This window comes from Macaca mulatta, chromosome 8 (genome assembly GCF_049350105.2).
Source record: "Macaca mulatta isolate MMU2019108-1 chromosome 8, T2T-MMU8v2.0, whole genome shotgun sequence".
NCBI classification, from domain to species: Eukaryota; Metazoa; Chordata; class Mammalia; order Primates; family Cercopithecidae; genus Macaca; species Macaca mulatta.
In genome coordinates, this window is record NC_133413.1 from 80812001 (window position 1) to 80825521 (window position 13521).

A 13521-nucleotide genomic window follows, 5' to 3' on the forward strand; every position below is an offset into this window, starting at 1 on the left:
GCAGAAATCATACTACTGACATCAATATTCCTGCCCTGCATTTGTTGCTACTGGGAGCTGATCAATAAATTTCCCTTTTTCAATGTAATGGGAAATTATGTCTGAGCAAAGTTAGTGCTAGCCTTGTGTTCTTCCAGCTGGGTTTTACAATTCACTAGTGTTAAGGCTAAAATTCAAAGTAGAGTCCTACTTTGCCAGTACAGTTGTTCTTTGGTTACATGGGGGACTGGTTCTAGCCTCCACCCTGCCCCCACACCACAGATACTAAAATCCATGGATGCTCAAGTCCCTGATATAAAATGGCATAATTTTTGCATATAACCTACACACATCCTCCTAAATACTTGAAATCATTTCTAGAAATAATTTCTTATAATACCTAATACAGTGTAAATACAGTTATAATACAAATAAAATAATACAGCATAATATTATATATATATATATTTTTCCCCCCCAAATATTTTCCATCTGTGGTTGGTTGAATCCTGGGATGCAGAACCCACAGATACAGAGGGCCAATTGTATTATGAATTGTCATTTAGCCAACAGCTAATAACAATTTAATTTTATATTTTACATTACTGGGATTGATGAGAAGAAATGTCTAACAAATCCTCAAAGCTCTAAAATGATTTGCTGCTTTTGTAATATCTCCTCTTAACTTGGAAATGAAAAATGACTTCTTAGAACTGGGATTACCTGTGAAGCATATGTAAAGATATTACAAGTTGAGGTTCATTAGTAGTCTGAGAACGGATGAGTTTGCTCTTCGTTTGTGCAGCAACAAGAGTGCCATCAGACAAGGAAAAACGATAGATTTGACTGAATGCCAATCCTTGTCTCAGTACTGCAGGCAAGCAAAGAAACAGAAGGCATGTTTAGAAAAAAAAAACTGAGAGGTCGGGGAGGACAAGACATAATAAGAGTAATCAACTTCATTAAGTTTCATAATAGTTTCCCACCAGCATGTTAAAGAGTTATAAGTAATCTTTATGAGATTAAAATACAACGTTTTAAAAGCACATTTACTTTTCACTCAAAATACCAATAACCTCAATTATCTGTTTTTCTTATGAAAAGGAGTAAGAGCCTGGACCCTCAAACTGTGTTCTTAAAATCTTTATTATTATGGCAAAACAGTGTAAACCATTTATCAGTTCAAACAAGCTTTACAATGATTTGCTTAAAATGGTAGAAAACAATACAATATATAAACAGGGTATCTCTTAGGTATACAATTTGACTTAAATTTCCTTGTAAAACTAATACAAATATTAAAATAAAATTTATGACATTAAATATGTTCTCTGAATATACATCTCGAAGTTACGTACTGTTCAATCCATCATCTCACACACTACTCTCCCCCAATCCTGTTTCTCACTGTGCAAGAAGTATTATTTTCGCGGTTAGGACAACAGGAAGTAAAAGATAAACAATCAGAATAATCTATTCAGAGAAAAAAAGGCTAAACAAAACTGAAACAATAAAAGTGCAAATCTTAGCGACATTGGAATTGGTTTAACTTTTAGATAAGGTGTCAGGTGTTTCCATTTTCAAGACAATAACAAAATACAACACAAATCAACCAGGTTAAGACAATTTCTCTTAAAATAATTGAGATTTATCTTTTAAAGCTACTATGTTTTATAACTGTCTTATACCACCTATTAAAAAAGAACATTTCAATTCAGTTTTAAAAAAAGACATATAATTTTAGTTCCTCTTAAACCATTTTAACAAGGCTACTATGTTGCTACCACATAATCCTCAGCACACATTTTGTGGGCTGAATAGTTACCCCTAAAGCAACCATGCGTATTCACCATGCCACAAAACTGCCGAGAGAGAGAGAGAGAGAGAGAGAGAGAGAGAGAGAGAGAGAGAGAGAGAGAGAGAGGGAGAGGGAGGGAGGGAGGGAGGGAGGGAGGGAGGGAGAGAGACTGACATATAATGTGGATTCTAATTTCTTGGTAAAATTTCACTCTAAGCAATTTGTCTAATGACTTCTCTCTGCAGTTTCAGTTAGATACTACATTTAGGTTTCACTTTCTGCCATCAATTGTTGCACAATGTTAGTCTGAAATGGCAGTACTGAAAATGAATTACTGAACATGTGAGTATCTTGCTTTGCATAATGTTTCTAAAAGATGACGTAAATGTAATTTTTTATAGTAAGACTTATATTTCCAATGGCTTATAGTTTCAGAATTTTAACTGACCTTGGCTGTGATCCCTAAAGATTTTCATTTAAACTTGGTCTACATCCAACGACTCAGAAAAGTAGGTATGTGTAAGCACTCACCTGAACACATTTAGGAAGTGCCTCCATTTAAACAACGCTTTGCAGATTTCTGTTCAATGCAACTGATCATCCCTGATCTTACCTATTTCAAAAGTTTGAAATGTCTATATGGGGTTTCCTTCTAGTGGGTCCCCTCTGTTTAAATCTAGCGCAGTGTCTGGTGCATCTGTGTAAATCGTTTTGTAAGGAATCAGGTTGTCAAAGAATTAAACTCAGGACCCAAGGATGCCGAACATGTTTGCTTATGCCAGTTTCTTGGTTTTTGTTATTACTATTCTTTTTATTTTAAACCGGATGTAATGAAATGGTAGGTTAAATATTGATTTCTGTCAATGTAGCATCTTTATTTCCTTGTATTCTTTCCAACTTAAAGAAAAATGCTGGAAGACAAGTTGTTGGATTATGCACTTATTTCTAAAAAATAGGATGAATAGGATGAAAAGAATAAATAAGACAAGGAAAAAATAAGGGCATGGTAGAGACATGTCATTTATTATGATTTTTGCTTTTTTATAAGTGATCTAAAAAGCATAAAGTTTAAACATACCAACACTATTGGTAAAGTGCCAGATGCACATTAGGTAGATGATGACAAACTCAAACTCTATTTTCAATAACTAGTTACAAATTTTTTCTGCAAGGATGCAGACAACTGTTGAAGCTGAGTTACAAGCTGCACTGCACTGCACAAGTCCCTCCCATGCAGTATGGCCCAGCTGACAGTGCATGTGGAGCACTGGCCAACCGCACTGCTGGGACACAGAGAGAAGGACAGTCTTGCTCCCCAAATTAGCACATACTAAAGCAAAAGGGAGGTTTTTTTTTGGTTCATACCTCTTTAACAGAAAACAAAAATGCACTTGAGAAAAAGAGATTATTTGGAAAGACCTTTGGAAGCAGCATGACAGTGACCAAAATGGGCTCAGACAGATGTCCTGCACTGATACTGAATGCTAGAGAGTCAGTCATTTCACCTGCCTCAACCTCCTTGTCCCCTTGTCCAGAGTGACAGATGTGACGTCCACGTCACAGGCTTGCTGTGAGGGCCAGTGAGAGGAGGCAAAAGGGACAATGCCACACAAAGACCAGGTACTCAATAAGGGCTGCTGTTATTACTGAAGTCTTGGGCTCAGTGCCAGCTGTCCTACTGCTTAAGTCAGTGAGCTGAGACAAGTTGTGTCAACTTTTGGGCCCTCTAGAAATACCTGGATAGTCTTTGCTGGTTACCAACTTGAAGAAGGGCTTGGGGTCCCCACCATTACCTCCACCAGGGATTCACTCACTCTCCAAAATTCCACTTATTCTTATATTCAGATTCTAACTGAATCGTTAATATTTCTCTTAATTAGATGGTACTTATAATTTTGTTATGCATCTAGAAGCTCCTGGATCAAAGAAAATGACCTCTTTCTTCCTCCTTTTGTCTGCGTCTGTGACACTATCATCTCCTGTTCTACTTTTGTCACTCTTCTGTCCAACAGGTTCTTCTGTTAAAATTTTCCTTCAGAAGGCAACATGTACGCCAGACGAGACAGCTCACGAGAACGGTCACCAGCTCTGTTCCCAAGGTGAACTCCAGGAATTACTGAGAGAAAGCTCCCACAGGAAGCAACAATTTAAGAAAAATCATTTAGAGATACCTACCTTCATGATGATGCCTCTTGGCATAGGACACAGATTCTCCTTCATGCTGCGCATGGAACTTCTGAATGCACCTTCTCACCAGGTCCTCCCAGCCTGGTTTCATGGCTGCTCTCATGGTGCTGGTATCCAGAGAAGTGATCTTGCCTATTAAGTAACAGCAGCCATTATACCTACATGCTGATCTATTCTTTATGGAAATAAATATATATATATATATTTTTCTGAGACAAGAGTCTCACTCTATCGTCCAGGCTGGAGTGCAGTGGTGCAATCTCAGCTCACTGCAAACTCTACCTCCTGGGTTCAAACGACTCTTGTGCATCAGACGCCCAAATAGCTGGGATTACAGGCGTGCACCACATTTGGCTAATTTTTGTATTTTTAATACAGATGTTTTGCCACATTGGCCAGGCTGGCTTTGAACTCCTGACCTCAAGTGATCCTCCTGCCTCAGCCTCCCAAAGTGTTGGGGTTACAGGCGTAAGCCACCACGCCCGGCCAGAAATAATTACATTTTAACAAGATCTAAATGTATTTATTTAAACTAGGTAACACAAGTACATGGACCAAAAGGGTATACAGTGACAGCCAGCATCTCTCTCCCTGGTCTTCCAACTCCTTGACATTTCTACTGCAGCAGCAATTGCTAGTACTAGCATCCTTACAGTCTTCTAAATACAGTCCTTGCATTCTCAAATATGTAAGTATTCTAAAATGATTCCTTTGGTCTTCTTTGGAAAGGAAATTTACCTTGGAGATCCTGGCGAGTAGTAAAACTTTCTGATGAGGGAAGAACTGGTCTTTCCTTCATGGGAACTCTTCTTGCCACACAAATCAAGCAGGACTGCAAATCTTAAATCACACATGTTTACATTTATCATATGGGGCTTTCCTAGTGATTCAAACAAACCCAAGTGTATTTATGACAGCACAGCCCATCATAAAAAAAAGCAGTAAGGGAGAGAGTGACGAAACATTATGTACCTGAGCTTCTTACTGGTTTTATTCTCTCCATGAAAGTGGTAGGTGGGTAAGGGAGACAGAGGGTGGCTGTGTAAGGAGAACTGGGGAGCAGAAGATAAACTGCCTAGGCCCCACGATACATGTGATAGAAATACATCCACTACACAAAAGCCTGAAAAATCTGAAACACTCTCTCCAGCAGTAGAAAAAAAAAAACGAAATCCTTTCTTTTTAAATGGCTGATAGAAAACCAGGTTAATATATAATGAAGTACAAAAATGATGAAACTAAAATCTGATACTCTTGCTTTATCAAGGGTTTGCTTCTTGAGTTTTAGGGCTCAGGAAAACTAGGTACACCTTATGCCAAATTAAGTAAATACTACAATGGCAATATGCAATTTAAAGCAAAGAATATAAACTGGGTCTAGACACAGATTCAGAGAACGACTCCCACAATACCTAGAAAATGCAGCGTGCACCAGAACAGCTGCATTATAGTTCAGAATCTTGGCTGTGGACAGTTTCTCACACAGCCAGTTCTAATCACTTATTCCTCACCTTGCTTCAACTGTTTTATGCATCAGGGTTCACTTCTGGAGGAAAGGGAAAAGTTTTATTTATCTTTGTAACATGCAGAGCACACTGCACAGCCCTTTCAATTTAAAAAACACTGGACAAATGCTGTTGTTAAAAAACTTAGGTAATCCCTTCATGTCTCATGTCACTGATTTATGATTGTTTACCTCTAAAATTGAGAATTTCCTGAATTTGACAGAGTTTATTATCTATATTTGCTCCTGCTGCTACCCTATCTAAAATATCAGGCTGCCTCAATTTCTCCCTCCACAGGTATTCATGCTGTAAGGCAGAGGTCCTCTACAATCAGTACTTAACTACTCTAGGACCCCACAGTGCCTCCTTGGACAGATTTTTCTTTCTCAACTTTTACAGAAATTTTAGTATATAGTTTGTAACTTGGCTGTTCCTGAATTGCTCTGTTGTAGTCTTTTAAAATTATTTCATGTATCATTTCTTCAACAAGACTGAAATATCCAGCAATCGTTGGTATCACAAAATTAAAATGCAATTATAGTCCTCAACAAAATAACAACTAAATTTTTGGGCACTGTGAGATAAACACCTTTCTAGCTACTGTATGAGTTATTAACTCAGTTAATCCTCTTAACAGCTCTATGACACACATAGTAGCATCATTTCCATTTTACAGACAAGAAGATCAAAGCACAAAGTTTAAGTAATTTGTCCAATGTCACACAAACCTTTGGCAAAGCCAGGATTAGAATCTGAGCATGCCATGGCTCAGAAACCCTGTGCTTATGCTATACTGTGTTAACACATAGAACGTACTTTTAAATGTACAAAAAATGTTTATAAAGCACAAAGTAATAAATTAGCTCAGCTATTCCTTTTTATACTGCCTCGGGAATATTATCACAGATGGATAAATTAGCAGCACTTACTCTGTTGCATAAAACAGAATAAAATCATGTGACGTTCCTTACCTAGGCAAAATACTTAATTTTGAAATACTATATATTTATTATCTTTAACAGCTCTAATATTTCCTTCTCAATAAAATTTAAATTTTAAAATAAGCATTAAATAACTAGCATTCAACGCGAACCACAGTTCAGCATATTCATTTAAACCTTATTACATTCTGATACTGGTATTGGTGACTTCACTTGATAATAAACTGATACTCAGAAAGGCCAAGGATTCTGTCCAAAGTCCTAGCCAGAGCTGGGAGCAGCTGAATTAGGAGTTGGCCTGTCTATATAGCCCAGGATGTTTTCAGCCACAAGTGGTCCTCAGCTCTTTCCCTTCTGCTGCCCACGCACAACGCACTCTTCAACACTGCCTTGTATTAGAGTGACACTCAGCTGTGTGGACAGTTTGCCTGGTGGGCTCAGGAGGTGGACACTACATCAGCATATCTTTATGGCGAACAGCCTAATAAACTTATAGTCTAAAACCCACTCCATTCGCCGCTCCTGTCTCTATCCTCTCTTTAGTACCAGTCTATTATATCACATTCTGGGCCCAGCATCCATGGATAGGCTACATGGATTCCATCAACCCCTTGAAAGTAAAACGCTGTTTTTACTGTGTGCATTTTTCTTTTTTGAGATGGAGTCTTACTCTGTCGCCCAGGCTGGAGTGCAATGGCGCGATCTTGGCTCACTGCAACCTCCACCTCAGGTTTAAGTGATTCTCCTGCCTCAGCCTCCTGAGTAGCTGGGACTACAGGCACATGCCAGCCACCAGGCTACTTTTTGTACTTTTAGTAGAGACGAGGTTTCACCATGTTGGCCAGGATGGTCTCGATCTCCTGACCTCGTGATCCACCTGCCTCAGTCTCCCAAAGTGCTGGGATTACAGGCGTTGAGTCACCGTGCCAGGACAACTGTGCATTTTTCTAGGGCTGTGGCATACAGCTTGCACTAGATGTTCAAAGAGCCTAGGATCCCCCAGAAGTGTGATCACTAATACAGTCACACTAGTACAGCAGCCACTAGCCACATGTGGCTATTCAAATGCAAATTTAATAAAATAAAAAATTCAGCCCCCTAGTTGCACTACTGACATTTCAAGTGCTCACCAGCCACATGTGGCTAGTGGCTGCCACACTAGACGCTAAAGATATGTCACTTCCACCATCGCAGGTAATTCTGTTGGACAGTGCTGTTCTGGAGACTTAAACATTTCCATCACAAAATAGTAAAATTGAAAAGAACAAAGATATTGCCTCCTCACTTTCCTTCAGGTGACCACTAATTAAAGTGTGAAGGAAGTAGCACAGGAATAAATACACAGACATATAAAACACCCTAGGGGTTCTGTCCCACCTTCTCCTTCTTCTTTGATGGACTTTGGTTGAGAGACAGCGAAGCACTGCATAGTTTCATATTTCTGATGAGCTTCCTGGTTATCATGACCCTCCTCTTCTGAATCAGGTAAAGGTTTTACCAGCATCCGACAATTGAAGGTATGGCTGTTCCGCCTCGGAGGTTCGCCAGACCAAGATCCCCCATTCACTGAGCAAGGCAAAAGCAACCCAGTTTTACAGAGAAACAAACATCAGATTCATTGCCTCTGAATTATTAAAATGATGTAGGAAAAATATGATTATTTCATCTTTATGTAATACTTTTATACTTTTCTAAATACTTTCATAATCTAGAGGAGGAAAAATCTTTTAACATTTTTACGACTTGGGAATATCCTGGGATTTTCTGTTTTTTTCCCCACATTTTAAAAAATTTTATTATACTTCAAATTCTGGGATGCATGTGGAATCTTGGGATTTTCAAAACATCTTCTACACCACTTCTTTACCCTGACTCCTTCCTTTCAAGTCCAGTCCTGGATTGTTACTAGAATACTATAGTTTTCTACTTTTGCATCTTCATAACTGATTTCTTGGAAATTTAGTTCAATCTACTTGCATTCCAATTTTAGATAAGTTACCCCTGCTCAAAACTCTGTGAGTGGCACCAAATGTAGTACACATTAAATTCTTTCAGAGGATTTAGAATTGATGTAGTCTGGAGGATGAAGTCCATTAACACAGACTCTCACTAACCAGCTCCACTGCATCCATCTAACGGGATCTTCCACACCCCTGCACAAGCCTACCCATGCTCCACCATACCAGGGCCGCATGGATGTCCTTGCTCCTGCTGTCACTCTATCTAACACATCAGGTTGCCTCAGTTTCTCTCTCCACAGGTACTCATGCTCTAAGGCTGAGGTCCTCTACAATCAATACTTTACTATCTACTCCCCCATACTGCCTCCTCGGGCAGATTTTTCTTTTCTCAAATTTTACAGAAATTTTAGTATTTAGTTTATAACTTTGTTTTTCCTGAGTTGTTCAGTTGTAGTCTTTTTAAATTGTTTCACGTATATTTCTTCAATAAGACTGAAAAATCCTTGAAAATACAGTGCTAATGTCATTTCTTTTCAAGTTAACTACTTCAGACATCTGAGTATTAAAACTAAAAAAAGTATATATTTACTTTAAGAAAGAGACAATGAAAGAGAGGAAAGACATCAATTATTTTTGAAATGCATTAGAGATAACAATGAAAGAAATAAAACAATGACCGATTTTGAGAATTAAAGGGTGTTTATGGATTTTACCAGGTTAACTTCTTCATTTGACACATAAAAAATCTGATGCCCAAAGACATGTTCAACTACTAGAAAAGTTGGAATCAGAACCAATCCTAATTCTTATTTTGGTGTTCTTTTCTATATTATTCCTTATGCTTTATCTAAAAATACTGGGGACAGCAGGACAATAGAACAGGGGATCAAAAAAAGGGTGAGTCATAAGAAAACTAATATATTTTCCAGTAACCAGCTAGAGAAAATGGATAAGGACATGTAGGTGTTATAGCGAACCCAATGGCCCATGAATGGCCCAGTGAACCCAAAGAACCCATGGCCACTGGGCTGTAGAATGAGAAAGGAAACAAACTCTAGAAAGGAAAAAGTTAGCTGTAAGAAATTATCTTAAAATTACAGAAAAACCCATAACTAGCTTTGTATATCTTTGCAGACATTTGGAAAGTTCATTTCAGCATCAGCATTTTATTTTATTATTATTATTTTTTTGAAACAGAGTCTCTGTCACCAAGGCTGCAGTGCAGTGGTGTGATCTTGGCTCACTGCAATCTCCACCTCCTGGGCTCAAGGGATTCTCGTGCCTCAGCCTCTGGAGAAGCTGGGATTACAGGCACGAGCCACAACGCCCGGCTAATGTTTTGCATTTTTAGTGGAGGCAGGGTTTTGGCATGTTGGCCAGGCTGGTCTCGAACTCCTGACCTCAAGTGATCCACCAGCCTCGGCCTCCCAAAGTGCTGGGATTACAGGGGTGAGCCACTGAGCCCAGCCATTATCAGCATTTAAAAAAGCTTATTTACAAAATAAAGACTACACAGAGTAATCAACTGAAGAGAAAAAGAGTTCCTATTAAGTCAGATTAATAAGTTGAAAGTTAAAAGGATACAATATAAAGTAAGGCAAAAAGCTCTTTAGACAAGTGAATTAATAATAGTGAATTAATAAGTAGAGGTCTTTTAAGGAAGTCATAAAACTACTGAAGAGATCTGAAAATATTAGTTACTTGAAATAAGAAATCCCATTTTAATTTACTAGAGAATATAATAAAGGAATCCTACACAAGTATTCACACATTTTGCATTACTGTTGTAGTCACTTTGAACAAAGAATTATCACATAAAGGAAAAGCTAGCCCAAATGAAATTTGAAAAGGACCTTTTCCTACTTCTTATAACAGGAAGAACAGCTAGTATAAACAATCTTAAGAACAGAAATACTTGCCAACTCAGGATTTGACCTTATTCTTCATTTCTTTCAATCCGTGAAGATGTTCTTAGCATCATCAGTTTGAGAATATTAAAAAAAGAATCACTTAGTGAGTGGGAACCGCAGTACTCTAGAGCGGCAGCTAAGGTGGGCCCACGCTGTGAATCACCCACTGCACAGTGTGTCCTTAATCATCACGTATACTCGGACGACACCTCCAAAATAAGATGAAGTCAGGAAATTCGAGACAGGGAGAGTGGGCTAAGGGAGCAGCATCTGGTGATCACACCTACAGGGCCCACCGGAGAGTCTGCGAGACAGAAGAGCCCATTCAGGGCTTGGGCTGTAGCATCTGAACCTCTCCACATCTGCCACTTGTTCCTTAACATTTTATTTCTAGAATGTGTATACACCTATAATACGCTTCATGTGCAGGACTCAAAATACACTGAATCTCAAACTTCTCATGACCTTTTACTTTTCAGATGGTCATGGAGAAAATGGACAAAACAAAGTTGGCTAGAATGGAACAGGGTGAGGCAATGTGTCACCTTAAAAAACAATCTCTACATTATAGCACAAAGGATAGACGCTCGAGGGGATGGATACGCCATCTCCATGATGTGATTATTTCACACTGCATGTCTGTATCAAAACACCTCATGTACCCCATAAATACATACACCTACTATGTACCCACAAAAATAAAAAATAATTAAAAAACCACAACAATCTTAATGAAAATAGTTGCCATATAAGTACTTTCCATCTGAATCATTTTCATGAATCTGAATCAATTTCTGTTCATTTATCATGAGATAATTACTGCCAAGCAAAATAATAATCATCATCATCATCACTTCTTGGCCTTCTGGCTAAGAAGCAATGATTTTCGTGTACTTTAAATATAGGATCAAAAATGATCACTCATTTGAGATCAGTATCTGAAGATGCCCCCTTTTCCATGACTTTTAAGCTTAAACACACAAGCATCTGTAAAAAACTACCCAGTCACTCTCATCCCCATCTGATATAATATAGTTTTATTTGATCCACTTCAACCAAGACAATGTGCATGTGTATGAGGTGGGGGCAAGTGGAGGTGAGGGGAGGTAGGGAGGGAGATCCAGCAGACAGTCATTTACCTATAGACTTTGGCAGCAGGTTTTTGACAAATTCCGTGTGGTCCCCAACATGCAAGATGCTATATACACTTTTGTTCATCAGCTCTTCTTGGTTATACCTTAGATACTGTGTCACATTCTCTGACACAAACACAACGTTGCCTTCCAGGTTCACTACAAAGAAGAACCCATCAAGGGCCTAGGGGACAAAGTACAAACTGTTAGGATGCAACATAACATCACAGCAATTGTTAAGAAGGGAATGATCCCTTTAAGGGAAACACAATTCACACATGGATAGAAAAGAGATCTTTCTCAGCTCTCTCCCAGTTTTCAGGAACAATTAACACATTTTCTCTTGGTGAAACAGAAATTATTCCATCTTACTAAGTAGGAGAGAGCCTAGATTAGGGTTTCTTGTCACAAACTAAATGACCAACACTAACTCCATTAATTTATCAGGAGATAATTACTGTGAAGTAAAAGTGTACAGGCATTCATCTGTATTTTCAAAATGAGATTGACATACTCCACCAGGCCAAGAACAACTTTTATGTCACCAACCTAATGCATGGTAATTTTTATCTACAGTTTTTCATGTTATACAATGAGAGAAAGGAGTCATTAACATTTTTTTCCCCAGTTTAAGGATAATTACCAGGAAAACCTTCCCAAATTTTACCACCTAGCTGTCACGGATTATATGAAAAACATCACAGATAATTTCAGACCTTTAAAGAAACATCAATCCTTTATTACTTGGTATATATGGGAAAGGGTCTCCGAAGTGTCTCTGATGTGGCAAACTCACCTTCATGGGGACCTCAGCATTGCCCTGCCCTTAGAAGGGCACTAATTATGCCAAATTATTCTATGTTACTTGTTCTCCAGATTAAGAAGCAGGTTCCTAAATTACCTAAATAACAGTAGCAAGCTTCCGGTAATGAGTTCACAGCTTCACTTTTTGTTGTCATCCCAATGGAGGTGAGGGAAGGAGATAAAAAATCTAGGATCATTTCAGGAAGTTGAGATAATAATAGTGGATGTGGACATGTTCACTGTGCCTTACACATACCTCCTGGAAGGAATGTTTTATCTTTGCCTATTTATAGAGGAGGAAACTGAGGCTCAAAGAGGTTAACGTCTCAGAACTAGTCAGTGGTAGTAGAGCTTGAATGTGAATCCAGGAGGATCTGATTCCAAAGCTCATGCTTTGATGACCATTCAGTACAGTCCTCTACTCTAATATTCATTCACCCCTAATCCATTTCCCATCATGTTCACCTTGGTGATGGAAATGTAGGGGGTTTAGTGAGTTTCTCCTGGTTACATTACCGCATTTTTCTTTTTTTGATCCTTGCTTATCAAAGCTCTGTTTTTATGGGTCAGGTGAGTGATAAGGACTGAAAGCTTTACATTGATTCATCATACCTGGGACCACGGCCATGGGGTCTAGTCAGTTTAGGCTGCTCAGTTTCTCTATGATACATGTTTATTACAATTTTCTCTTTTTTGGAGATAAGGTCTTGCTCTGCGCCCAGCCTGGTGTGCAGTGGCACGATCACAGCTCACTGCAGCCTTGAACTCCTGGGCTCAAGCTATCCTCCCACCTCAGCCTCCTGAGTAGCTAGGACCACAGGTATGCACCACCACACCCAGATATTTTTTATTTTTTGAGACAGGGTCTCACTCTGTTGCCTAGGCTGGGGTGCAGTGGCATGATCACGGCTCACTGCAGCCTTCACCTCCTGGGCCCAAGGGATCCTCCCACCTCAGCCTACCAAGTAGCTGGAACCACAGGCATGTACCATCACACTTGACTAATTTTTTTATTTTTGTAATGATGGAGTCTCCCCATGTTGCCCAAGTTGGTCTTGAACTCCTGGGTCCAAGTGATTCTCCTTGTCTCAGCCTCATAAAGGGGTGAAATTACAGGCATGAGTCAGTGCACCAGGCTTTTTAAATTTTCTGTAGAGAAAGGAACTCACTGTGTTGCCCAGGCTGGTGTCAAACTCTCGGCCTCAAGTGATCCTCCCACCACTCTGTAATCCCAAAGTGCTGGGATTATAGGCATGAGCCACTATACCCAGCATGTTTATTACTATTTTTAAGATGAATGTCC

At 39.0% G+C, this 13521-nt stretch overlaps 1 protein-coding gene across 28 annotated transcripts in view; it reads right to left on the reverse strand.

Annotated features, from left to right (window-relative positions):
- The window catches only part of NCOA2 (nuclear receptor coactivator 2), a 297951-nt gene that overhangs the window by 50497 nt on the left and 233933 nt on the right, over positions 1-13521 (reverse strand). For all 28 annotated transcript variants that reach the window (XM_077943784.1, XM_077943763.1, XM_077943788.1 and 25 more), the window contains 5 exons: positions 11421-11598; positions 7788-7976; positions 4703-4804; positions 3953-4096; positions 703-850 (listed from right to left, as the gene is read on the reverse strand). In XM_077943784.1, coding sequence (XP_077799910.1) covers positions 703-850; positions 3953-4096; positions 4703-4804; positions 7788-7976; positions 11421-11598 — 761 coding nt within the window. The remainder of the gene's footprint in view (positions 1-702; positions 851-3952; positions 4097-4702; positions 4805-7787; positions 7977-11420; positions 11599-13521) is intronic.